Genomic DNA, 27,747 nt, shown 5'->3' on the forward strand with positions numbered 1-27,747 from the left:
TTCCGATTCGAAGGCAAAGGAAACTTCGGGCGGAAGAGGCTCCCTGGGCGGACCGGAAAAGGCGGCCCCGGAGAGGGTTGCTGTCGGCTGCGCCTCGTGGAGGCGGTGGTGAGTCCGGGGTGCGCGGGCGCCTCTGCTCCGGGGCTCGTGATGAGGCCTAGTGGGGCAGCAGCAGACGGGACTCGAGGGCGTCTGCAGCCCGTCCCTAAGTGGGGAGAAGCGGGATGACTGGTCCCGGGCGTCCCCACAGCCATGTTCCGGGGTCCGCGTGTGGCCCCGGGGATTGGAGCGTGCGCGGTGGAGCCGCTGGTCCCGGCGGGTGCTGGGTGGTGTCCGGGGTGCCCCGCACACTGAGACCCAGCTTAGATGCGGTGGTACTCTTACCGTAAAGTGGGGATAAGAATATTTCACCTGCTTTATTCCCGTGGGGGGTGATGTCCGAGAGCGTGTGCTAACATCATCTCCAGTACCTTAGTCCATTTGGCCAAGCATTACTGGTATTGTTTACTTATTTATACGAATGAATTCAAGACTAGTACAGAGTTTTGAGCCTGAATAGCTAGGAAACTTGTGTGTCTTAGAATGGGGGGAGGGATCGGGGGGGGGGAGTGAGACACGTTTAGGAAAACAAAATTTCCCAAACAGAGCTGTTAAAAGTGAACCTGCAAGGTATTCAGTGGGTGTGTCCAATACGTATGTGGAACTCTAATTGGTAAGGGTTAAGACCAGAACTAGAGGTAACGAGCCCCGAGCCTCTGCTTCCGCCTACTCTGCGAGTTCTCCACAGAAAATTGTGTCCAAGAACATAGCGATGACAGTTACTAACATAATTAGAGGTGCATTGGGCAAGAATTAGTCACCTGGTCAGGGTTAATTGGCTTTGGGTGACAAAACTGGCAAAATGTGGCTCCAGTGGTAGAGCAGCAGCAGCCTGTCTTAACTCCACAATTACTTTTTAACCATTCCTATGTCAGCTCACTTAATCCGATTGTTTCTCTGAAGTAGGATCGATCTCCTTATCTCTTTCCAGAACTTTCAGATGCATCTCTTTATTACTGGGTTGTTAGACCAGCATTGTGTATATGTGTGCAGGCGTGCATGTCTGCAGTGGTACTGGGGTTTGAACTTCAAGGCCTCCTATTCTTGCTTGACTTTTTGCTCAAGAATGGTCCTCTACCACTTGAGCCACACTTCCACTTCCAGCATTTTGCTGTTTAGTTGGAAATAAGAGTGTCATGAACTTTTTGATCCATCAGGTTTTGAGGCTCTGAATTCACACCCTGGTACTGATAACAACAAAACAGATTCAGTAAACTGGGTGCTGGTGGGTGGCTCATGCCTGTAATCATAACTATTCAGGAGGTGGGATCTGAGGATTGCTGTTTGACACCAGCTGGGGCTGCAAAGTCTGTGAGACTTATCTCCAATAAAACTCAGAAAAAGCTGGAAGTGGTACTGTGGCTCAAGTGGTAGAACTGGATCCTTGAACAAAAGCAGCTGTCAGTTCAGGGACAGTGCCCAGGCCAGCCTCTCCCCCACCCCTCCCCCCCCAAAAAAAATAGACTCAGTATAGTTAAACCCAACAAATATAAAAGCTGACAACGATAAAACTCTCCCAAGACTCCTGTGTTCTTTAGTTTTCTTCCTGTACACTAGTTATAAAGGGGGGAATTTCATCGTTACCTTTCTTTCATGTGTTTACAATATATTCCAATTAGTTTCACTGCACTACTACTCTCCTGACTCCCTTCCTGAGACAGTTTCATAGCCTTGGTGAATGAGTCTGAGGTGCCAGGGAGATGGGGTGAGGTAGTCCCCTGCAGTGTTCTGTAAGTCCTGTAGCTGACTTGGATAGTCTGGAGTTTGTTTATTTTTATTTTTATTTTTTTTTGGGTCCAGTCATGGGGCCTGAACTCTGGGCCTGTGCGCTGTCCCTCAGCTCTTCAGCTCAAGGCTAGCGCTTGAGCCACAGCGCCACTTCCGGCTTTTTTCTTTTTGCTTATGTGGTGCTGAGGAATTGAACCCAGGGCCTCAGGCATGCAAGGCAAGCGTTCTACCACTGAGCCACCTTCCCAGTCCCTAGTTTGGAGTTTCAAAACACCTCTAACTAGAAGGCAAATGCCGTAAGAGTTGGATTTTGTACCTGTTAAGTAATGTGTATTCATAGTGCCTGTTTAATGTGTGGGCTCACGATAGATTTTTCTCAACGGTCAGTATGTCCAGTCCTAGGCTATCCATCTCAGTGTCAGAATTTGATGGCATCTAAATGGACAGAAGTGAATTATGTAGCTTCATGGAAGCATTTATAAAGTCAGCTATTCATGATGTCAGCATGACCTAAACAACCTAAAGCTTGACGAATGAGGGATTACATGTTAAGTCAACAGTGACTTTTAGAAATAGCCATATCCAGGTACTTTTGTGAGTGATCTATTCAGAGTAAACTAAAGGTTAAGAAGCCACAAATTAAATACTTTTAACTCCCTATAAGATAGTTGGAGTTTATTAGCCTATCGAAACAAAGGTACCTCAAGAACTGATTTTCTTCATTTATATCCACAGATTGCCTCATCTGTGGTATCAGACGTCATACCATGGGGCTCACCAAGCAGTACCTGCGTTATGTGCCAAGTGCAGTCTTTGGCCTTATTGGCAGTCAAAAGGGTAACATTGTTTTTGTGACACTTCGTGGAGAGAAGGGACGCTATGTGGCAGTGCCAGCCTGTGAACATGTTTTCATCTGGGACTTAAGGAAAGGCGAGAAGGTCAGTCAGAAGTCAGTTAGGTTGGTATTAATTTATGTAAAGGCAAAATGGGAGAAATTTGACTTACTGTGCATGAGTCTAGGGGGCCAAGGGTCCAATTCTGTTGTATTCACCACCACATTCTGAAAATCACAGCCAAAAAGGAGTTTACTTCTGAGGTGTTTTGGGGTTTTTTTGGAGGGTGGGATGGGTAGTGATTTCCATAGTTCCCTCATGGTTTGTAGTCCTATTGATTCCTTACATGTTTGTTTTTCTGTACCAATTCTGTTTTTTAAGTTCTTCAACTTGTCATAGCCAGTTTTTTTTTTTTAATTTTTTATTTAATCAAGACATTTAAAGGGAGTATTGCTGTAATAGAGCAGTATTCTTCTACAGGTGAAGCCCAGAGGCTGTAAAACTAGGCTTTTAGGCTTAGCACTTCTGTGGGAAAATCCAGGCATTTTAAACTTATGTATTCACTATGTAACTCCAAAAGGGTTATTATCTTGATGCCTGTCTCTCGGATAAAACCACTATAATATTCTAATACTCTGGTATTGTGCAAATTTCTTCTTAATAATGGGGGTTGGTTAAAGCAAGGAGAGGTTTATAAGCCCTTTACTGAAAATCACTTGATGTAAGCCCAAATTAAAGACCAACTAATTTATTTCATGGCCTGGGTAATTTTTGCATTTATTATTCCAGTGTTGAGCTCTGGAGGAAATACTTGTACCATTTCCTGAGCATTTCATTGCCTAGTGCAAACATGAGATGGCAGTTATTCACAAGAGTGATTTGGAGTTAGCCATGTTCTCAGTTTTATAAAGTGTTCCTAATTCTTCCACTCCACACTTTTCCCTTGATAACGTGTAACTTCTCCACATTGTTTCTGAACTTACAGATCCTCATCCTTCAGGGACTTAAACAGGAAGTCACTTGCGTGTGCCCTTCCCCAGATGGGCTGCATTTAGCTGTGGGCTACGAGGATGGCTCCATCCGAATCTTTAGTCTCCTCAGTGGGGAAGGGAACGTGACCTTCAATGGACACAGAGCCGCTGTCACTACTCTGAAGTATGATCAGCTAGGAGGGAGACTGGCTTCTGGGTCCAAGGTGAGACTTAAGGACTGGGGCCTCGATTTGGATGCATTGAAAGAATGTAAGGTTTATGCTCACACCAGTTCACATAGTGTTGGGTGAAACTTGGGACTCTCCTGATTCAAAATAGGATATAGTATGTGGATGGTAGAAAAAGAGTCAGGAGGATGGTGTGAAAATAACCCAGGTCTGTGAGTGTTAGATACTTGTACCCGCACAGGTGTGACTAGAACAATGTAGAACAAAGTATCTTGTGAATGGTGGGATTCATTTTGATGTTCTGTATGCTTTGCAGGTTTTCTAGGAGGACTTTGTATTGCCCTTGTAATTACTAAATTCTGCTTGGTACCTGTGGCTTCCACCTATAATTGGGAGGCTTAAGATTAGGATGACTGCAGTTCAAAGACAGCCCACGCAGAAAAGTGTATGAGATTCCTTCCCAACCAGTAGCTGGGTGCAGTGGCACGTGCCTGTCATCCTAGCTGTGTGGCAGGCTGGGATTAGGAGGCTCACTGTTCTGGGCCAGCCAGGGTTGCAAGTCTGTAAGATTCCATCTCAGTGTAAGAGGCTGGGTACAGTGGCACATACCTATCATCCCATTTACAGTGGGGAGCCTAAAATAGGAGGATCAGAGTCTGGGCATGCACTTGGTCCAGAAGCAAAGTGTGCAAAAGGGCTGAAGATGTGACTGGTGGAACATCTGCCTTTCATGAGTACAGCTCCAAGTTCAAACTTCACCAAAGAAAAGAATGAGGATTTTGTAGTAAAGAAAATCTATTCTCTGCATCATTTCTTTCCCTTAGGATACAGATGTTATTGTGTGGGATGTGATCAATGAGAGTGGCCTGTACCGCCTAAAGGGACACAAGGATGCCGTCACGCAAGCTCTGTTCCTACGAGAAAAGAATCTGCTAGTTACCAGGTAAAGAAGCAATGGGTTCATTTCCGGTTTGCTTCTTGGTAAATTCTCTAGCATTCTGAAGAGGAACTCACTTCATTGTTTAATGAAGTTCTCACTATGCCCAGGCCCACACGCCGGCCTTCTCTCCTTTTTTCTGTCCTGCTTATATAGTATCATAGAGTTATCTAGAGTTGCACCATCTAATTTTCCTTTGATCATTTGTTGTTCTTAATTTTGATAGTCACTTTTCATGTTCCTTCACCTTTTACCACACTAGTTAAGAAATGAGAGTTGTCTGTCTTCTGGATCCCTTCACTGTTGGGAAGACTGGCTGTTCAATACAGGTGTTTAGCCTGTCTTTTGAGGGGAGTCCTTCATAGGCCTTCTGAATAGAAGGAAGAAGAAGGAAGGAAGGAAGGAAGGAAGGAAGGAAGGAAGGAAGGAAGGAAGGAAGGAAGGAAGGAAGGAAACATACATCATAGGGTTCACCAAGGAAGGAAGGAAGGAAACATAGGGTTTACCCAAATAAAGCAATTGAAGTTCTAAGAAGGCTAAAACCCTCAGGAACCACAGCAATGATTCGAGAATGTTAGGAAAACTGTTCCAGATATGAGTTTGTTCCTGTGGGGTAGAATGCAGGTAACTAGTGTGTCCTCTGCATGTAACATGTTCCGTGAGAGAATGACTCTAAAGTTCTGTGTATGTCACAGGTTGGGAAATATAGTGGGAAAAATAACATTGTGAGGTAGGACCAATAGGATGGAGAGAGAGAGAGAGAGAGAGAGAGAGAGAGAGAGAGAGAGAGAGAGAGAGAGAGAAAGAGAGAGAGAGAGAGTGAGAGAGTGTGTGTGTGTGTGTGTGTGTGTGTGTGTGTGTGTGTGTTCACGTGTGTGTGTGTTCACGTGTGTGCTCGCCCGTGCGTGCGCACTGGTACTGTGGCTTGAACTTAGGGCCTTGAGCTCTCACTTGGCTTTTCCATTTGAGGCTGGCACTCTTCCACTTAAGCCACACCTCCATTCCCGGCTTTTTGGTAGTTTAAGTAAGACTCAGATTTGTCTGCCCCATGGGCTGGCTTCAAACTTGAAATTCTCAGAACTGCACCTCCTGAGTAGCTAGGATTATAGGCATGAGCCAGTGGCAGCTGGCTATGGGATGGATTTTTGTATGCCATGTTTTTCTCCCCCAGCTTGCTCATGAGAGGGATTTTATTAGCTGTCATGTTAGTGAAGAGGTAGAGCAATGAGACTTGGTAGGGAGGGACTGTATTGGAACCAGATCATGGGAGGTTTTAAGAGCTTAGTTTTGATTCTTTAGAGAACACTGAGCTTCTGAATTTTAGAAGTAGACATTCTCTGATTTGTATTGAATGGAACGAAGGACCAGCAGTGGACAGAAACCAGATGAGAAATGCTTAAGATAATCCAGGACCTAGGCCTGAAGCTCAGGCTCTGATACAGAAATCTGGAAGGAGTCCAGATTTTAGAGACCACAGAAGAGGCATTTTCAAAACTCAGGCTTCATTAGGCATGTGAGCCTGGAGGTCTCAGGTGCTTGCATGGTAGGCAGGCTGAGAGAATGTCATTGGCATGGTGATGGACCTGTTGGGGGAGCCATGATGGATCACATTCTGTGTTCTTTAGTACTCGGAGTACAGCATCTTCTTTGTGTCTATATGGATACATCTGACCTCTTGCATAAGAACAATCGTGTGTGTTAGGCTGGGAAGGTGGCTCAGTGGTAGAGCGCTTGCCTTGCATGCCTGAGGCCCTGGGTTCGATTCCTCAGCACCACATAAGCAAAAAAAAAAAAAAAAAAAAGAACAATCATGTGGACCTAGCTACTTGGGGGGTGCTGAGATCTGAGGATCTCAGTTCGAAGCCAGCGTGGGCAAAAAAGTCCCCATGAGACTTGTATCTCCAATTAGCCACTCAAAAATGGGAAGTGGTGCTACGGCTTAAGTGGTAGACCACTAGCTTTGAGCAAAAGAGTTCAGGGACAGTGCCCAGGCCCTGAGATCAAGACCCACAACCAACCACACACACCAAAAAAGGAATAATGTGGAAAGTTAATATCCATTGTTTCTCCTAAGAAAGGTCAGGTAGAATTGGAGCTTTACATCTTGCTGTACACTGTCTTTTTACAGCAATGAACGAGCCCTTGATTTCCCTGTGAGTTTAATGACTTGACCTAATACAATTTTTCTTCCTTGCCTTTTCTTTTTAGTGGGAAAGATACCATGGTGAAATGGTGGGACCTTGATAACCAGCACTGCTTCAAAACAATGGTTGGCCACCGAACTGAGGTACGGGTTAAGGTCATGAGCCTGGGAAAAGAACGGCAAGGCAACAGGGAAAAGATGTTTTTCTTCCTTGGCCTTTTCTTGATTTTTTTGTCTGTACTGCTAATAGTAATCATTATTTACTGTCTTGAGAGGTAGTGAGATTAGATTTGTCTAAGCAGTGCCAACCATTGGAGCTAGCCCTCTAGCATTTAAGAGAACTTAGCATAGCGGCAGCATTACTTATCCATAATCCCAGCACTGGAGTGATAAAGGTGGAGGATCTTGAGTTCAGGGCTATTCTGCACTATGTAGTGAAACTCTGAAATGAAGAAAGGAAAAATAGCCTTCGATAGTTATGAATCTGTGAGCTCCCTTATCATAAAGTATCCACCACTCATTGTAGAAATACTTAATAACACTGTGCACTGAGTCTGTCCAGTGATGTGGAAGTGGCAAGTTGTGGCTCTGCAGGTTACTTGTATGTAGATTATTCAGTCAAGTTCAGAGAATATTTTATGTACCTTGCATATTCTGTGGTGCTTTTTTTTTTTAAATCACACTTTGAAAACTATACCTGTAATCAGTGAGGAGGAAGGGTATGTTGGTTTGCAATGGCTATTCACTTTGTGGTTCTAGAAGCTGCAATTTTACATAGACCTTCCTGGGGCACTTTTTATTTGCTAGACACTGGCTGTAGTTAGGGTTTATGGAGAACAGCTATTATCTAAATTGTACAATAAAAGATTAGAAATTCCTAGCATCACATAAGCCACAATTCTACTCATATGCCAAAGAAATTTCACTAAAGTATACTTGACCCTTTTGGACTGTCGCATTGTGCTACTTGAAATCCCGTTAAATACCATGTTATGTGAATCTTTGTATACCATAGGTGTGGGGATTGGTTCTGGTATCGGAAGAAAAGCGGCTAATCACTGGCGCTGCAGACAGTGAGCTGAGAGCTTGGGACTTAGCCTATCTGCAGGAGGTAATTATTGTTTCCCAGGTTGTGGGTCAATATCATAGACTCTTTAAATATAAAATCAGATGTAATTACTGAGTACTTGTACATATATGTAGAAGATTTTCCTTGCTCATTGTCCTTGTATATTTGAGCTGAGAAGAGTAAATTTTAGTTTACAACTTCTGGTAGTGCTGATATTTAGCTTATTGCATTAGTAGCTTGGTAACCTTAGGCCTTTGAATATCATGGGTGGACTTCACAGTATAACATTCTATTTATTTGTTTATAAATATATGTATTCTGGGAAGACTTATACCTGCTTCTCAAAGTTTTTGTGTGGGAGAAAAATTAAGGACCATGGGCTGGAGTTAGAGATACAACATTGTATCTAGTAGTTACTTAAGATGGGTTCCCTAGATAAGGATTGATCTTTGCTGTATTTAAGGAGAAGATGAAATATGTCTTGCAGTGCCTATGAGAATCTTTGTCTCCAGAATATGGTAGAGTTTTCATTAAAAAAAAAAAAAACAACAAAAGCCAGGCACTGTTTGCTCATGCCTATAAATCCTAGCTACTCAGGAGGCTGAGCTCTGTGGATCATGGAAGAACGTCTGGGAGACTCTTATAATTGCCAGAAAACAGAAGTGGAGCTGTGACTCAAAATGGTAGAGTGCTAACCTTGACCAAAAAAGCTCAGGGGCAGTGCCCAGGCCCTAAGTTCAAGGCCCCCCCCCCAAGAAAAAACCCAGAATATTAAAGTTAATGAAGAGTTGGATCTTTATTTTACACTATTGTTTTATTCAGTAGCTCTTTTTGTGTGTGTTTTCACTGGTACCAGGACTTGAACTCAGGGCCAGACTTCTGATTTCCCATAGTTCTTTCATTCAAGGCTGGCACCCTACTTCTGGAGCCACTCTTCAACTTCCAACAAGTAGTCTTTGTATTATAGGAAGTTATTAGAAACAATATATAATGAATGTTTTATTGTATATGACCAAGTCTATTTTTAGTAAATTTTGGTACTCTTATAGAAATTTGGTCAAGACCACTGAGCCTGTAATCCTAGCTACTCAGGAAGATTGTGGTTTGAAGTTAGCCTGAGAAACTTTTTTATTTTTTTGTTGGTCCTGGGGCTTGAATTCAGGGCTTAAGCTCTGTCCCTGAGCCTTTCTGTGCGCAAGGCTAGCGCTCTACCACTTGAACCACAGTTCCGCTTCTGGCTTTTTCTGAGTAGTTTATTAGAGATAAGAGCCTCACGGACTTTCCTGCTGTCTTTGAACCACGATCCTCAGATCTCAGCTTCCTGAGTAGCTAGAATTACAGGTATGAGCTACCCGTGCCCAGCTCTAGACTCTTATTTCTAGTTAAAAAGTAAAAGGCCAGAAGTGGTGTTATGCCTCAAGGGACAGAGCACTGTCCTTGAATGAAAAAGCTAAAGGACAATGTCCACACCCTGATTTAAGAGTCCTAGTAATGGCAAAAAACAAAAGCATAACCAATAAACCACCACTGATCACGCTATTAGTGACCCTTGGAAAGGTTTTTGAGTTATGAGGGTTCAAAGTCACCTCCTGGAATGCAGTCTAGTTTTCTTTCCCATTTCTTAATGAAGCAGATTGAGGACCCAGAAGAGCCTAATCCCAAGAAAATCAGAGAATCTTCTCCGGGAAAGCAAGAGAGACTTGAAGCCAAGGATGGAGACTCCAGGATAGATGGAGAGCCCAAGACAGATGAAACACCCGAGGATGTAAATCAGTTTTGTTCTTCATTGTGTAGCAGGAAAAGCAAGAGCCGCAGTTGCTTGCATCTGCCATACTTGTCAACCTTTTAGGGAGTACTTGTTGTGGGTTAAATTTGTAGAAACGTATCTTTTCAGAGATGTAGTAGCACAATTTCCTGTTCACTTGCGTTCTCTGCAGCGTATTCTTTCATGCAAGAAAGCTGGCTCCATTATGCGGCAAGGAAGGGACAGAGTTGTCAGCCTTGCAGTCGACAAGACCGGTAGGATTCTTGCTTGCCATGTGAGTATGGGCTGAGGAGGACATAACAAGACTGAGTTGTTCTTTCATAGCATAGAGATGGATTTTTCTTTTTGTAATCTTAATATTGTGATACAATCAATCTGTAATCCTGAGATTTTATTAACAAAGCATTGAAAGTTGTTACTTTTAATATTCTTACTAGCAAGCATTTATGAAACACTGGCTTGTCCTGCCATGTGAAAGCACACACATCTGATTTAGTCTTCAAAGCAATGCTGTAAAGTGATGTTCTCACTTTAGAGGTGAGATAAACCCAGTTCTCTGGGTTTGTAGTAGTAGAGCTAGCAGAAAAATCAGTGCTGCTGTTCATTGATCACCGAATATGGTAAGCTAGGTTATACCAGCTTTTTGCCTTCTAGGGAACCGACTCTGTGCTAGAAGTGTTCTGTGTACTTTCCAAAGAAGAAGTTCAGAAGAAAATGGACAAGAAGCTGAAGAAAGCTAAGAAGAAAGCAAAGTATGTCGAATTAGTATTTATTAATAATGAAATATCCTGAGGATACCACATATTAATGAGAAAAATGGGCTGCTTTGAATGTTTATTGTCCAAAGCTAGAGAAGAATTATGACCTAACCAAGTTTTATTTATTTGTCCATTCAAGCAGTATCAGGATTTGAACTCAAGTCTTTGCTTGCTAAACAAGTACTCTACTACCTGAGCCACAGCTCCAGCCCCAAATTTCGAACTTAAATTCTGAGAGCCGTTCCACCCTCAGAAGTTAGCAATGTGTTTTTAATGGTAGCAGCCTGTAAAGAATGGAGCTGGTAATATAGTGGTAACCTGCAAAGACGATTGGACATTTATGTAACAGATTGGGGGACAATATTACTCTGAAATTAGTCATGTAACTATAGAAAATCATTCTATACTCATTGGAATTTATCTGAAATAGGTAATCTGGCATGCACTAGTGGCTAATGCCTGTATTCCTAGCTGCTTAGCAAGCTGAGATCTGAGGGTCAAGGTTCAAAGTTAGCCCAAGCAGACAAATCTGAGGATTCTCTAGTTAACCAGAGAAAAGGCCAGAAGTGGGGGTTTGACCCAAGTGGTAGAGCATCAGCCTTGAAGAGTAAAGCTAAGCCAAGAGTATAAGGCCCTGAGTTCAAGCCCCAGCCAGTACCAGCACAAAACAAAATAAAAAAAAACCCTCCAGTGATCTGGCTTAGTGTAACTTGTGATTGTATTTGTTTTGTATCTGTTATTTAAGGGGATTTTACTTTAGCATATGCATTTATGTAAATAATGCATCTTGGTCCGAGTCATCTGTCATTCTCCCTTCTGCCTCCCTGCTTTCCATTTTTAAGCCAGTCACTTTGAGTTCACTTGTTCCTTTTCATATGTTTGCACAGATTGCTCTAATTATATTTACCCTTCTTCCTCCTCTCTGTCCACATACTGGTATCCACACCCCAGTCCAGACATGTTTCAACCTTTTTGTTAAACATTAGCATAGTGTTTCAGACTTAGTACATTTGACATGGTTGGATTGTTAAGTTCAGATTAGTAAGGTGGTTTTTAAAAAATCCTGAAGTTAAAAACATTTATCAGAAATGTTTGTGAATAATTTATATTATAGTAACATTTAGGGAAATGTAAGGGGATGTTGAGTTCAAAATCCATGGGTTGCTGTACCACTGTGGGGAATGCTGCTCTGCTTTGATTAATTCTCAGATGAGGCTGTGTGGTTCAATTACCTCCCCCAAGTCACTCAGCTTGCTTGTCCTGGGGCCAGAGTTTGCACTCAAGGAAGTTACATAAAGCTACCTCTAGAAAAATGATAGCTTGGGGCTGGGAAGGTGGCTCAGTGGTAGAGCGCTTGCCTTGCATGCATGAGGCCCTGGGTTCGATTCCTCAGCACCACATAAGCAAAAAGAAAAAAGCTGAAGTGGCACTGTGGCTCAAGTGGTAGAGCACTATCCTTGAGCTGAAGAGCTGAGGGACAGCGCAGACCCAGAGTTCAGGCCCCATGACCGGACGCCCCCCCCCAAAAAAAAAGAAAGAAAGAAAAATGATAGCTTGATAGTACTTTTTTCTTCTGCATAGATTAAATTCTTCCCAAGGGGAGGAAGAGGAAGAGGACCTTGAAGTCAATGTTGAAATGACTCTTCAAGATGAAATCCAGCGCGTGACTAATATCAAAGCTTCTTCCAAAATCAAGTGAGTGAAAATAGAGTGTCTGTAGTCATTATAGATTACTAAGCTGTGGCTGGGCATGGTAAAAACAGACCTAGAATCCCAGCTACTTGGAAGATCAGAAGGTGCCAGCCTGGGCAAAAATATTAGTAAAATCCTGTCTCAAAAAAATTAGCTGTGGTCCCTGCTAGATGTAGGTAGAAGAATCACAGTCAGGTAAACAGGGCAAAATTGATCCTATCTGAAAAATAAAAACTAAAGCTGAGACCTAAAGGCATAGGTCAATTAGTATAAATGCCAAGCATGCATAAGGCTCTGCATTCAAACCCTAGGACTGAGCTAGGCACCTGTTCCTCACACCTGTAATCCTAGCTACTCAGGAGGATTGTGGTTAAAGCCATCCCAGCAAAAATGTTCCTATGAGACTTATGTGCAAGTAATTACTCAGAAACTGCAAAAATGTTCCTATGAGACTTATGTGCAAGTAATTACTCAGAAACTGGAAGTGGAGCTTTGGCCCAAAGTGGTAGGGTGCTAGCCTTGAGCAGAAGAGCTCAGGGGACACTGCCTAGGTCCTGAGTTTAAGCCACATAACGAACCAAAAAAAAAATTTCTCCAAGTGGAAATGTGACTCAAATGATATAGCTGACTGAGAATGCAAGGTTTTGAGTTCCTTGCATGAGTAAAATACAATAACAACTTCCCCTAGTATAGCCAAAATAAATAGGCAAACATATAATAAAGTATTGCCTTTGCCATTCTGTTTGCAAACCATGTGTATGGATCGTGTGGCAGCTGAGACATGGGGCTGCCTCCTGCACCCGCTGCCCCCATTTGCGCCTCCTACTCACGTTTGCGTTATTGTAATAACATTTTGTTATCCTTGAGCTGTTTTTGTTGCCAACTTAAAAAAGTGTGCTCTATGTTCAGAAAGGCTTTAAAATCATTTTTAAAAATACACAAAATGAAGATACGTATGCGAACCAAGATGAGCCCCAGGTATTTTGATTTAAATGCTATACTTGGCTACTGCTCAGTACTCAGCTCTTGTGTTTCTGAATCCTTTACACTTCTTCTGGCTTTCTGTAGATTGAGGATGTTGTGAAGGCTTTCCCCTAGAACAAATGGACTGTGGGTGCAAGGCTTGTGGGTGCTTGGAGCGTTCCTGACGATGTTCCCATTGCAGGTCCTTTGACTTCATTCACTCTTCTCAAGGAGAGTTAAAGGTGGTCTTCCTGCTCCAGAACAACCTGGTTGAGCTGTTCACCCTGAACACATCCCTGGCGGCCCCTCAGCCTTCCAGGACCAGCAGGGTGTTCGTCGGGGGCCACCGTAGCGACGTGCGCACTCTGTCGTTCAGCTCCGATAACATCGCTGTGCTGTCCGCGGCAGCCGAGTCTGTTAAGATCTGGAACAGGTTTGCTCTCTCCCCCAGAGGTTTGTCTGGTGGAATTTCCTTTCCTTTGGATTATTTTTTGGCATCCTCAAGGCCATAAATACAATTCTCAGAGTATGTGTTGGGTGCATTTTGTCCATTGACCTGTAGAGCTTAGAAAAGAAAAGACTGCCTTTTATATATTGTTGTTAAAAAAAAAAAAAAGCTATTTCCTAATCAGAGTTGTAACTGTCCTTGGTTGGAAGACAACTATACTGGCCACTTTTTAATAGGTGGTCTCTTAAGTGCCATTGAAAAATGTTACTGTAACTTCTCCCCAGTCTCACACATCTTCCCTGAAATCTCAGAAACTTCCAACGTCTCTCAGCAGATGACCTCCTTTCTGGCTTAATAAAAGGTGGGAACATCTGAATCATTTTACATGCCTTTGTTTTTATCTGCTAGGTTATCTATCTCTAACCGTGTTCCTGTCTTTCCTTCCTATGCTCTTACAATCAAAGCTGACTGCACCTCATATCCCAGCCCCTTCTCTCCCTTTTTTAGCCATTTTCTTCCTGTGAACCATTTGCATGTCATTTGCATGCAAAAAACGTTCTAATGTTTCCCTCTTAGAAGAAACAGACTCCTCTCCAGACACTGGTGGCTCTGGCCTGTAATCCTAGCTGCTTAGAGGCTGAGATAGAGGATTACGGTTTAAAGCTAGCTGGGTCGAGAAAGTTCCTGAGACTCTTTGCTCTAATAAACTGCCAATCAGCCAGAAATAGAGCTGTGGCTCAAGTGATAGACTGCTAGCCTTAAGCAAAAGAAGCTCAGGGACAGTGCCCAGGCTCTGAGTTCAAGTCCCAGGACCAGCAAAACAAAAGCAGCCAGAAGTGGAGATGTGGCTCAAGTGGTAGAGTGCCATTCTTGAGCAGGAAAGTAGAGTCTTTCCTGAATCCTTGTCTTTAGTGACCCAAGTTACTAAAGTGTTTCAGGGCAAATCCTTGGATCTTTTTTTGTGAACTTCCTTTACGTGTTCTCTGGAAATGAATTTTCTATATCTCATGACTCAGAATACCTAGCATTAACCTCCCCTGAAGATCACACTTACCTACCACAGTACTTTGTGTCACCATTCAGATACCTAACTAGGCATCTAAAATTTTATAGATCTCAAACCAATTTCATGGTCTTTATTTCTCCAAAAATTTTCACCTACTCTCTCTACAAACATTACTTAGTATAAATGTATCCACTCAACTTTCTGGCCTCTGCCTTTGTAGTCATTCTGTCTCTTGTCCCAAGGCCATCCAGTCTGTTACCAGATTATCAGCTCTGCTTGCAAACTTTATCCTGAATCCAACCACAGTTCATCACTTGAGCTGTCATCATTTAATCTAAGCCACCCTCATCCAGGTTATTCTTAGAGTTCCTGCTTGGTCTGCAGTGTTTTGCTTGTCCTTCTGTAGGCTCTTCTGAGGGAGAATGCAAAGCACCAACTTCAAGTCCCAGCACATCAAAAATAAATAAATCCTATATGACTTACCTCTTACTATATTCCTCAGTTTCTCTGTAGAGTAACATTGGTCTACTTGATAATCCTAAAACATATCTGAAGTATGCCTGCCTCTGCCTCACCATTCTTCTTTGTGCCTGGCACTCTCCTTCCCCGTTTGTCTACAGGCTTTCTTCTTGTCTTCTGAAGCAGCACTCCTTTCCTTTCCCTAGCCCTGTATTTATCCCCTTTACCCAGCATTCTGTTCCTCATAGCACCTACTGTCATCTGATACTTCTATTTACATATTTATTCTTGCCAGCGAATGCTAAGTCTTCTGAGGTTAGGGACCGATGCTACGTTATCCACTGGAAGCACCTAGAATTGTACTTGGCATTTACTGGGCATTTAGTAAATATTTGAGTATTGTGAAACACTGGATATATATGATGTTTAATGGAAAGACACATTCTGACAAATGCAGAGTTAGGCTGATCCTTCTGGAGTGAAGTGTGAGTCAGCGTGCATGTTGACCTTCAAGGTGGGAAAGCAAGGTCCCCTTTACACACAAGCAGTGGATTCTTTCTCTCTTGTAGGTCTACACTGCAGTGCATTCGCACAATGACCTGCGAATATGCTCTTTGCTCGTTCTTTGTTCCCGGTGATAGGCAGGTGGTCATAGGGACCAAGGTAAGACCAAGGTGTTTGTTGGATTTGGGTGGAGGTAGGGGTAGGTTCTACTCTGATCTAGTGTTGGTAAAACCTAGCTCTTTTTTAAAAGCTTTATTTTCTTTATTTTCATCAAAACCATTTATCAGATAATGAAGAAAAACATTACTTATTGTCCTGGGTGAACTCCCTTAAGCATTTTGATGATGTATTCTTTCGTTTTCTTATGAACATGTAAAATTGTTTTAATTGATGTTAAACCACATTAAGTGATGAGTATCTGTTAAGTATCTGATAAGTATAAGTATCTGTTAAGTAATCAGATAAACAAGCAAGTCCTCATTCCTAGATGCTCATCAAGCAGGGGGCTGCTGCGTGTACCTCAGTAGACATGGGTTTGGGTTCAGGTTCTATAATTTGGAGCAAGTTGCATAAATCCTGTTAGTGTTCCTTCATCTGGGTGACAGGGTGTGACAGTGACCCACATTTGAACACTGGCTATGGTGGTACTTACTAGCTATGCAACTTTTGGGTGTGTTACTTGAAACCTGTTCACCTTGGTGATTTTGCAGGTAGGATGTCAGAGCTAAAGAATGCTGTCAGTAGCACAGAGATTGGGGCCCAGCAAAGAACTGACAGATAGTTGAGATGCTAAGACAGCAGACAGGGCAGTGGTAGTAGTTGATGAAGAATAAAAAAAAATGGAATAGGGTCTCTGGTATTTGTTATTTTTTGTCTTTCAGGTTTTGTTTTGTTTTGAGATAATGGTCTTATTGTAGCAGAGGCTCCAACTTGCAGTTGATCTCACCTTCTAGCTGCTCAGTGACGAAATGTTTTCTGAAGTCTATGGACTTGGATCGTGGAAGTTGCGTGTGCACTAATTAGGGCTGTGTTCATTTTGTGTCTTCTTAGACAGGGAAGCTGCAGCTTTATGACTTGGCCTCAGGAGATCTGCTGGAGACCATAGATGCCCACCACGGGGCTTTGTGGGCCATGTCCGTCTCTCCAGATCAGGTAACACAACCCAGTCTTACAGCTCTAGACTTCAGCACCAACTGTCACATCAGGTTTAATTTTTGCATAAGGAAGATTTCTGTCAGGATTTCTTTAAAGAAAGCTTTTTTTTTTTTGCGCGAGTCTAGTCTTTAGATGTCATATATGGTGCCATCCCTCATAAGTAACTGTCAAAAATTCCGGTTCAGTTAATCTCACTCAATGCCAATGTAGTATCAGGTTACATACAGTTGTATGTTTTTACCAGTGGCTTGTGGTACTTCTCAAAGAAAAATGTTTTCCTGAGCAATGCTGACATTTTAAGGAATGACAGAACATTGCAGGAATGCATTTACTCCCTTAGTCAAGCTTAATTAGATCATCCATTCAGTGTATGTTTCTAAATTAGTTTCACTGCTTATAGAAAACCCAGTAGTGTTCACTAAGGATTTTCTTTTCTGATTGTAACAAAAGTATCACTGACCTTTTCCCTTGAAAAGGTCATATCTGTGTTAGTCTGTGTTAACAATGTCAAATGAAATTTGTAGCATCAGAGCTAAAAATGTCAAATGAAGTTTGTAGCATCAGAACAACACAGGAGGGGTTTGAGGAGTCCCACTTTTCCTATTCAAAAAATTTTTTTTGTTCTTAGCTTAGTTTCTATACTAAAGTAGTTTTTCATTAAAATGTCATTTACCTTTCAGCGTGGCTTTGTGACAGGTGGTGCAGATAAGTCTGTCAAGTTTTGGGACTTTGAGTTGGTGAAAGATGAAAACAGTAGCCAAAAGAGGTGAGTGGACATTTTTTTTGTTGTTGTTTGTTTTTTTTTTGTCAGTCATGGAGCTTGAACTCTGGACCTGAGTGCTGTCCCTCAGCTCTTAAGCTCAAGGTGAGCACTCTACCACTTAAGCCAGAGCACCACTTCTGGTTTTCTGATGGTTTATTGGAGTTAAGAGTTTCATGGCTTTTCCCCGCTTTGATCCTTGATCCTCAGATCTCAGCCTCCTGAGTAGCTAGGATGACAGGTGTGAGCCACCGGCGCCTGGCTTGAGCGGACATTTTTTGTACCCTTTTTTTTTAGAGTGAAAATGGGAGCCATTGAGAGCCTTTTGGCTTGACCTACCTCTGTCGTGTGTGGGGTTTGAAATTGTCTGCATGGGTAGAGTACTCATATATTAATTTTTTTTTTTTATGCCTTGGCTGGTACTAGACTTTCAGTGAAACAGACTCGAACCTTACAGCTAGACGAAGATGTTCTGTGTGTCAGTTATTCTCCTAATCAGAAGCTGTTGGCTGTGTCTTTGTTGGACTGTACTGTGAAGATATTCTATGTTGACACGTTAAAGGTACACTTGTTGTTCCGGTGGTGTTTTCTTTCTTTCTGAGTGATGTTATTACAATTTGTGTTGAGATTATAAAGCGGTGGGCTTGGCCATACCCCGTTTACACTATAGTGTATTTTCTAAAAATTTGTTTCTGAATGAAAACATGGTTGTGCTAATTCAGTGGATCATCAGTTTGTTTTAAGATTTTGTAGACTGAAAACTTGTCATTGCCAGTAGTTTTAAAACACTGCTAGTGGCCTAGGCAATTTTGTCACACCTGGTGGTTTTGATTAAAATTAGAGAACCCCAAAACATGTTATTGTGCCCTATGCCCAGAGTTTCAATAAGACTGGATTTGGCCTGGCAGTATTTCTGTGAAACAAGTGTCCCAGAGTCCTTTCAGTGAAGGAAACTGGAGAGGATATCTGTGGTGTGTTCTGACCGAGACCTGGGCTTGTGGCAATTATCTGTGGGGTCTTCAGTTCCATAGTAGTACTCTTAGTAAGCTGTCTTTGGTTTGTCTTGGAATTATAAAGTAACCCAGAAATGTTCATTACATTTTAGGTTTATAACTTTTAACCCACATGTAATAAAATTATTCCATGCGTTATCTTTTTTAATGTTCAGTTTTTCCTCTCACTGTATGGACACAAACTGCCAGTCATCTGTATGGACATCTCTTATGTGAGTAACGCGTCGAGTCTCGGAAAAAAGTTGTCTTTTCTAAAGCAGGGACTTTCCTCAGTTCTTGGCTTGATGTTGATACCTCAGTTTGAGAGCATTTTTATCATGTGGTTGTCACTCTAAAACAATCACAAAGTAGTATCTGTTACATTTTAAGTATATCTATTTCATGTTTTCTCAGTAATTTCCTGAGTTTGTCACTCCTAGCTCTTTGATTTAGCTTCCCCAAGTAGTGGTTGTCTATAAAGTTTTGTACTAGATAGAATTTCCTAGAATAAGCAGCTCTGAAAAGGGAACGGCTGCTGTTTGCTCTTGGTTTAACATTGGGTATACTCTGTGTGAGGGAAGGATGGCCACAGCTATTCGACCAGTGTGCTCACAGCCATTTGAGCACTGATGTAGGGAAAATGAGAGAAAATCACCATAGGGAGCCACGGACACAAGGCTAGATCATAAACATTTTCCAACCTCATTGTGTCTTGATATTCTGATTTAATGAGATAAGTGGACCACCCTTGCAAAATAGGGAACACAGAGTTTCTGCTGTGCATGCACATGTGTGCACGCTGCTACTGGTGCTTGAGTTCAGGGCTTTGTACTCTCACTTGAATGTTTTGCTCAAGGCTGGCACTCTACCCCATGAACCTTGCCACCACTTAGGATTTGAAAGCTTTTTTAAGCAAGCTCTGTAGGCAAAAGCAAGGAAGCAGTTGCTCCTAATAGAGGGAGGAAATTGTTTTGGCTTTATTTGAATGCCTTTGGGGAAACTTTTTAAATGACTTAACAGGATTTTGGAATTAAGTGTTCTTTTGCTTCTTTTTTTCATAGGATGGGGCATTAATAGCTACTGGCTCCGCTGATAGGAATGTGAAAATCTGGGGTTTGGACTTTGGGGACTGCCACAAGTCCCTCTTTGCCCATGATGACAGGTAGGTATGATCTTCTTGAAGGCCTTTCTCTGAGTGATATGTGAGTACTAGCTCCCTAGAAGGATATAGATATAGACATTAATAAACGATGAGTTCAAAGTTCCAAAAATAGACACTCTGGAACTTGCAAGACAAAACTATTAACATGTGTAAGACTCTTCTTATCTATTCTGGCATTTGATAACACATAGCTTACTCTTCTTTTCAGTGTCATGTACCTGCGGTTTGTACCAAAGTCTCACCTCTTCTTCACTGCTGGGAAAGACCATAAGATTAAGCAGTGGGATGCAGACAAATTTGAGCACATACAAACGCTAGAGGTAACCTCTTGCCCTATTTGCTGCCCGGGTCTTCAGAACTACTTTTAAGAATGTTTTCATAACCAGGCACCCAAGGCTCACTCCTGTAATCTTAGCTACTTAAGAGACTGAGAGCTGAGATTAAGGTTTGAAGCCCAGCCACACAAGAGAGTCTGTGAGACTCTTTATTTCTAATTAACCACCAAAAATCAGGAAGTGGAGCTGTAACTCATGTGATAGAGTATCAGCCTTGAGTTAAAAAAGCTAAGAGTACCCTGGCCCTGAGTTCAAGCACCAGGAAAAAAATATGTTTTCATTGATTGTCCACTAATCCAAGCAGGAAGTGAGCTATGGAGAAGTTCTCTTACTTGGGTTATGTTTGTGTTTCCTTTGTCCAGGGGCACCACCAGGAAGTCTGGTGCCTGGCCGTGAGTCCCAGTGGAGACTATATTGTCTCATCGTCTCATGACAAGTCTCTGAGACTTTGGGAGAGAACAAGGGAACCTCTGATTCTAGAGGAGGAAAGAGAAATGGTAATGACTTTTAAGTTTGGATTTAAATCTTCTGGGGAGGGAGAGGAAGAGGGAAGGAGGGTCATCGAAAGTCTGCCCCAGCTAAAATTTTCTGTCTAGAACTATCCAACATCATTCCATTTCAGAAGCCAAACAGGAAAAGATGTTTTGGGGATTGTGTTCCTAAAGAAGTGCCTTCACATGGGGTGCTGGCTGCTCACACCTGTAATCCTAGCTACTTAGTAGACTGAGATCTGAGGATCACAGTTCAAAACCAACCCAAGCAGACAAATCAATGAGACTCGTACCTCCATTTAACCAATAAGAAACTGGAAGTTGAGCTGTAGCTCAACTGGTAGAAGGCAACTTAAACAAAAAAGTTAAGGGACAGCACCCAGGCCATGAGTTCAAGGCCCGGTTCTGGCATAATAAAGAGTAGGGGGAGGGAATAAGGGGAGAGAGGGAGGGTGAGTTTCCTACAACCTCGTTGTACTTTTATAGAAACACTACTTTCTCTCAAACTAACTCTGTCTTTCATGGCAGCAAAGGGAAGCAGAATATGAGGAGGGTGTGGCCAAAGAAGACCAACCAGCAGTAAGTAAATATTTGATGGGTGAGGATTTTTACAGGAATCAGACCTGGCGTTAGGTGCCATGCTGCGCACCTCCTTGCCAGCTGAGAGGTAGAGGAATCTTTGTGGTGTTTTCTTCTGTAGTATATATATAGTATATGTAGTGGACAAAGTGTGGAGCAAATCTGGCTGGGATCTTAAGGGCCTCAGATTGGAGTCTACCCAACAAGCAATTTAGACCCAGCACTTACCCCCCCCCCCAAAAAAAAGAAAAAAGAAATGTCGGGGGCTGGGAAGGTGACTCAGTGGTAGAGTGCTTGCCTTGCATGCATGAGGCCCTGGGTTTGATTCCTCAGCACCACATAAGCAAAAAGAAAAAAGCTGGAAGTGGCGCTGTGGCTCAAGTGGTAGAGTGCTAGCCTAGAGCTGAAGAGCTGAGGGACAGCGCCCAGGCCCAGAGTTCAGGCCCACAACTGGACCCAAATTAAAAAAGAAAAAAGAAATGTCAGAAAAGATGTGAAAAGTTGGGTTCTTTCGTGATCATACATATTTTTGTCATCACTCAGTAAATGGTAACTGAGAGCTATTACCATTTTCATAAAACAATGCCTGTTCTTCCAGATATATGATTTATTGATTGTCCCTTTAACTCTTGTTTGTGGTACTATTTACACATCTTATTTCTTGTAGGTTCCAGGTGAGACTGAAGGTGGCAGTTACTTTACTGGAAAGAAAACTATTGAGACAGTGAAAGCAGTAAGTTGGTATAAAATGTGATGTCTCATTCCTAATTAGGATTCTTCTTGTTAAAAGTCGGTGTTTCAAGTGCAGAGTTCCTTTGTGTCAAAAAATTGGTGAGATTTAAGGTGCAGATCACAGCCTCCGTTCGGAGAGGCCCTGCATCTGGTCAGTATGGGTTTGGCAAGGCAGCACCTCATAGGTGTTCTTGGGAACTGCCTTACTGGAGTTCCAGTGACTGTTCTGACTACAGTGGCCCAGGACATCTCCTCCCAGCCCTACAAAAATGAAAAACATCTTTAACTGCTCCTTGGCACTTTTCTGGCACATATTTATTAAACTGATTGGGGCTATATTCATTCACATCAGGACTTGAGGTTGCTGTGTCCTGGGAGGACAGTTCGTGTTGTATGATTGCTTTCCTTTTCTTATCATCTCCGTAGGCTGAGAGGATCATGGAAGCCATCGAGCTATACCGAGAAGAAACTGCAAAAATGAAAGAACACAGAGCCATTTGTAAAGCTGCAGGGAAAGAGGTGTGCTGTCTGTTCATTTGTGTACTGGGCATCTCAATAAATATGATTGCCGAGACAGTGGTCAGTTAAGAATTTTTATCAACCCAGAGCAGAAATGAAATAAATGCAGTCCACTTCAGTGACAGTTCTCACCTTAGAACATACGGAAGCTTAATATTAATACAAAGGGAAGGTTAGAAAGTCATGAATTGGGGTGATTTGTATAGAAATTTATATAGAAATGAATTGGGGTGATTTGAGTAGAAACATAAGTTTCTATTCATACATAATTACTATACAACCAGGATACCTGATAATTCTTTTACCCTTAGTTCTTAGGGTCTTTCTCTAAAATTGTAAAATATTTTGTTACTCTAATGAGCATCATGAGAATCTCATGCTTCTAATGATTGTTAAAATAATCTCTTCACAGGTTCCTCTTCCTGTCAACCCCATCCTGAGGGCATATGGCAACATCTCAGTGAGTTCAATGTGTTTTTCCTTGGTGCTCAAGGTTACCTTTGGAGACAAGAACAGGAAGTGGAGAGGCATTACTGGGGGTTCGACATGCTGGGACATCTTGTGTCTTTGGAACTCTTCCTTGAATGCGGGCAATGGTCTGTACTATTGTTAGTGCCTGTACTGGGGCTTGAACTCAGGGCCTGGTGGGTGCTATACCTGAGCTTTTTTTGCTCAAAACTAGTACTCTATCACTTGAGCCACAGCTCCCATTTCCAGCTTTTTTGCTGGTTAATTGGAGAAGCCTGGGTTGGTTTGGAACTATGATCCTCAGCTCTCAGCCTCCTGAGTAGCTAGGATTATTGGCATGAGCCACTGGTGCCCAGGTTGGTATTTTTGGTTTTTGAAGGACCGTTTCAGTGGAACTTCCTTTTTGGTTAAATTGTATGCACATTTTTCTGTCTTTTTTTTTCTGGTGTTTATTTATGTTCAGTATTCAAAGATCTTTAGAGTCTGCTCATTTCAATGAACTTAGAAGTCTTTTGAGGAGAAGTCAACACAAATCAGAGAGAAAGTTGGGGACAAGGAGTAACAGTAGAATCTGCTTAGCTAGCAAGCACCAGTTAGTAATAACTTGTATCTCCCATTCAGTACTCTTGTCAGAATATCTCCCATCTTATAAAGAAGGGAATTTCTTTACAAGGTAACGAGGCTGGGAGGAAGCATGGCTTACAAACATAAATTCAGTCAACTATGAGCCATTCAGGCCTTGCTCTCAAGGGAGAGAGAGGGTCCTTATTTTGGGAAGAGATAGAATTAAACATGTTTAGTAGAAACCAATCAAGAATGTTTCTGATGGTGTTATCTTTATCTTGTAGCCTTCAGCTTATGTACTGGAGATTTTTAAAGGAATCAAGTCAAGGTGAGTTCTAGTTAGAATTTTCCATGTACTAACATTTATTGAGCACTTATCTGAGTTTCTTTTGATTAATGAAATCAGAATTGTGCATTTCTTGATGGGTTTCCTGTTTCGATTTTGGTGGTGCTGGCATTTGAACTGAGGACCTCATGTTTGCTTGAGCCATGCCCCTAGCCCTGAAATAGTGTGACAGTTTACCTTTTGGTTTTATCTCCATGAAAGCTACTGAAGCTTATTTCCCTGATAAATCATAATATATACTTACCATGCCGGGGCATCACTAGAGCAATGTAAAGGAAAGTGATCAGTGATACACTACTTGTACATTTTTAAGATTTCATTTTCTTTTTTTTTTTTTTTTGTTGGTCATGGGGCTTGAACTTTGGGCCTGGGTGCTGTCGCTCAGCTCAAAGTTAATGCTCTGTCTCTTGAGCCACAGCACCACTTCCAGTTTTCTGGTGGTTTTTATTGAAGAAAGAGTCATACAGATTTTCTTGTCTGGGCTGGCTTTGTACTGCAATCCTCAGATCTCAGCCTCCTCAGATCTCAGCCTACTGAGTGGCTAGAATTACAGTCATTACCCATTGGCGCCTGGCTTTCACTTTCATTTTCTTTAATAAATTAACTTCTGACCCCAGTTACAATCCTCTTGAGGTTTCTAATTAGAATTGGTCAACTGATGGTAGGACTGTGACAGGGGGAGCTGGTCTCTGAGATGAGAGTTCTGTAAGGTACACAGTGAGATAGTGTAGGTACAATTAGTGTCAGATTCAGTCACCATTGCTGGCTTGAAAGCCCAGAAACCAATATACATGGTAAAAGAAGTATTGAATAAACATCAGATAGTCAACAAAAGGCTCTGGGAACATTATTTATCTGAGGAATTTTCCCAACATGTTCTGGAACAAAATATTCTAAGCCTCAAAATAGTAAATAGAAAAAAAAGAAAAAGTTTGAAAGAATCATTTGCAGAACGGACAAGTATATTTAAAGTCTAAAATGAGGGAAGTCTCTTCAAATACAGAAGCAGAGAAAGGGAAGTGAAGGAAAAAATTCCCTAGCTGTGAATGTTAAGGAATGTCACACAGTTACACTTGTTTTTCCTTCTCCAGTGAACTGGAAGAGTCTCTGCTTGTGCTGCCTTTCTCTTACGTCCCTGACATCCTGAAGCTCCTCAATGAATTCATCCAGCTCGGCTCAGACATCGAACTTCTCTGTCGCTGTCTCTTCTTTCTCCTCAGGTAGATCTCTTGGCAAAGAAAGTATCATGTTTGTCTGCTCTACCTCGGTGACCCACTTTAAAAGTCTGGTCTCAGCTTCCGAGACAGGAAATTTTGGTGTTATCTGAAATGAAATACTGCCTTTTGAACTGTGCTTGCCTTTAGTGAGAGGAGTGATGACCACCTTCTGTAAGTCTCATGTGGCTTTGCCCGCGCTTTGCCCGCGCTGGGCCTCCGGAGCCCTGGCTCTGTGCTGCCCAGCGCACCACATGCCGAGGCCTGAGCAACCAGTGTGCTTCGCTTGCTGTTCCTTCTGAGCTATGTTGTTTAGAACCTGCTGAAGAACAGTTTATTTCTCTAGGTATGGAGATGTAGGCACATCTAGAACATGTGTTTATTCAACTCTGTTAAATACAAAGGATTTGTGGTGTGAGTTACCGTCATGATCTCTAGTGCTGCAGCATGTGTGCTTCTGACTGGGCAGGAGTGAGTGCCTGCTGTGCCTGTGGTGGTAAGAGGAGCACTGCCTGAGCGGAAGCATACATGGTCATCAAGGGTCTCCTGGGATTCCAGGTCAGAGCTTGACTCTCCTGTTAGGGTCTCAGGAGGAAAATGTTAGCCTTCCTCTCTCCCTCCCTCCCTCCTGTCTTTTATTGATTGTGGGACTTGAACTCTGGGCCTGGGCACTGTCCTTCAGCTCTTCAGATCAAGGCAAGTACTCTACCAATTGAGCCACAGCACCACTTCCAGTTTTCTGGTAGTTCATTGGAGATTAGAGTCTCACGGACGTTCCTGCCTGGGCTGGCTTTGAACTGCGATCCTCAGATCTCAGCCTCCTGAGTAGCTAAGATGACAGGTGTGAGCCACCGGAGCCTGACAAGTTAGCATTTCTGAAGAGGCTCTGTTTTGTCTCTCAGCTTTCTGTATGTTGTCACCTCTGGTCATGTGGTGGGATGCTAGAAGATGAAATAGCTTGGAGATGAATTGCATGGGTAATAAGGTTTAGAATGGTATTTAAAGAATTGTTGTCAAATTAAATTAGGTGGATTTTTTTTTCTAGAAGCATTCCTGTGCTGCTGTGGTATGATGAAAGGAGTCTGTATTGTGTTGGTGGTGCTTTGATTGTCTACTTGCCCTGTTTCTAGGAGGGACAGATAGGACCCAACCTCTCTCTGCAACATATGACCCTCTTGTTTTCCTGTTAGGATTCACTTTGGACAGATTACTAGCAACCAAATGCTTGTGCCTGTGATAGAGAAACTGAAGGAAACAACTATTTCAAAAGTGAGACAAGTTCAGGTAAGTGTCTTTGTATAGAGTAAACAAGGCAGAATCCTGTGTGTGTGTGTGTGAGACTTAGAGGTAGCATAGTATGCTGTGCCTGGTCTTTGCTATGCTCATCACATATGGCTGTATTTGAGAGAAAGTTTTCTTTATGGGAGCTTATAGGAATAGGTTTTTAAAAAACAAAAGAAAGTAAGCCAAGTACCAGTGGCTTAGACCTATAGTCCTAACTACTCAGCAGACAGATATGAGGATCAATGTTTGAAGCTAATCCAAGCAGACAAAAATCCTTCAATCTGACCTCTAATTAGCCAGCAAAAAGCCAGATATGGAAGTGTGGCTGTAGTGGTGTAGTGCCAAGTCTTGAGCAGAAAAGCCAAGTGAGAGCACAAGGCCCTGAGTTCAGTCCTCAGTGACTGGAACTCCCCACCCCACCACCTCCACCCCAGATACACACATGTAAAGAAGAAAAGCCCTTAGCACAATTAACAACAAAAGAAGCCATTCATTTCCAACTCTTGATACAGCCAGGTTCCTCTTAAGGGGCAGAAAGTTTATAATCTCTCATATTCTTTTCCAGGATGTAATTGGCTTCAATATGGCTGGTCTTGATTATCTCAGGAGGGAGTGTGAGGCAAAGAGTGAAGTTATGTTCTTTGCCGAAGCTACAAGCCAGTTGGAAGAGAAGAAGAGGAAGAGGAAAAACAGGAGGAAGATGATTTTAACATTGACTTAGAACTGAAAGTGTACCAATTTCTACTTTCCATGTAAAGGAACTCTAAGCCAATCTGCAAGGATGCTGGGCTGGCTGTCATCTTAACAGCAGCAAATAACAGAAGTCCGTGTTACACAAGGGCTCTCCATGCAGCTCCTGGGCGGCTGTGGTCCGGCTCTGTTTCTTGGGCTTAGGAGCATGATTAGATTAAAAACAAAACAAAAAAACCCTTTCTGTGCTCTTGAGGGTGATCCCAGCAGAAGTTTTTCTTTTTACATGCTAGCAGGAAGCAAAGAATCTTTTTTAAATTAGGTAGTTAGATTACTAGAGTTCAGAGTAGCATTTCAAAAGTTTATTTTTGTGGCACATGAGGTATTGTATACTTTATTTTCCATTGCTTTACTTCAGAGGCAATCAGGTACTTGACTTTACTGTACATGTAGTGTCATGGATTTTTGAGGCTAAAAGGAACAGGAAAATTATCTAGAGCAACTTATACAAACCTATTGTGTTTCCTCATTGCTGTTTATACTTTCCCAAATAAAATAGTTGTTTACAGAGAATAGTGAGGCAAAGTTCTCTCAGTAATGCAGTGGTGTCTAGGTGACTGGTATACTTTGTGTGGCATCTGTCTACATGATAGGAATTTTGAAAGGTAGGAATGTTCTAGAAAAAGGTTGGGAGAAACACCTCTGAACAATGGACTTTCGAGGCAGGAGATTTTTAAATTACTAATTTGGATTATTTGTTACAGGTCTATTCATAGTTCCTGCATCTTTCAGATGGTTCTCTTATCTTTCTATGAATCTCCTTCATCCAAGTTACTCAGTTAGGTTGCCAACATTTTCTCTGGCTCAGAGATGCTAGTTTTGTATGTGGCTTG

General features: G+C 42.2%; 2 protein-coding genes across 5 annotated transcripts in view; one reads left to right on the plus strand and one right to left on the minus strand.

Annotated features, from left to right (window-relative positions):
- Wdr3 (WD repeat domain 3) lies at window positions 1-27,216 on the plus strand. The gene is made up of 27 exons (XM_070006450.1): window positions 1-108; window positions 2,563-2,765; window positions 3,646-3,855; window positions 4,644-4,762; window positions 6,965-7,043; window positions 7,915-8,010; window positions 9,602-9,733; window positions 9,906-10,007; window positions 10,388-10,485; window positions 12,073-12,186; window positions 13,349-13,579; window positions 15,629-15,722; window positions 16,614-16,715; window positions 17,399-17,484; window positions 17,905-18,040; window positions 18,647-18,703; window positions 19,532-19,632; window positions 19,841-19,952; window positions 20,330-20,464; window positions 20,987-21,037; window positions 21,705-21,770; window positions 22,196-22,288; window positions 22,701-22,748; window positions 23,605-23,648; window positions 24,758-24,886; window positions 26,071-26,164; window positions 26,730-27,216. Exons 2-27 carry the CDS (start codon window positions 2,595-2,597, stop codon window positions 26,883-26,885), a joined length of 2,856 nt encoding a protein of 951 aa, XP_069862551.1. The 5' UTR covers window positions 1-108; window positions 2,563-2,594; the 3' UTR covers window positions 26,886-27,216.
- Spag17 (sperm associated antigen 17) overlaps window positions 22,053-27,747 on the minus strand; it is a 127,926-nt gene continuing 122,231 nt past the window's right edge. For all 4 annotated transcript variants that reach the window (XM_070006446.1, XM_070006447.1, XM_070006445.1 and 1 more), the window contains one exon: window positions 22,053-22,238. The gene's annotated coding sequence lies outside the window, so the exon portion shown is untranslated. The remainder of the gene's footprint in view (window positions 22,239-27,747) is intronic.

This window comes from Dipodomys merriami, unplaced genomic scaffold (genome assembly GCF_024711535.1).
Source record: "Dipodomys merriami isolate MVZ:Mamm:240054 unplaced genomic scaffold, mDipMer1.0.p SCAF_7, whole genome shotgun sequence".
Taxonomy (NCBI): domain Eukaryota; kingdom Metazoa; phylum Chordata; class Mammalia; order Rodentia; family Heteromyidae; genus Dipodomys; species Dipodomys merriami.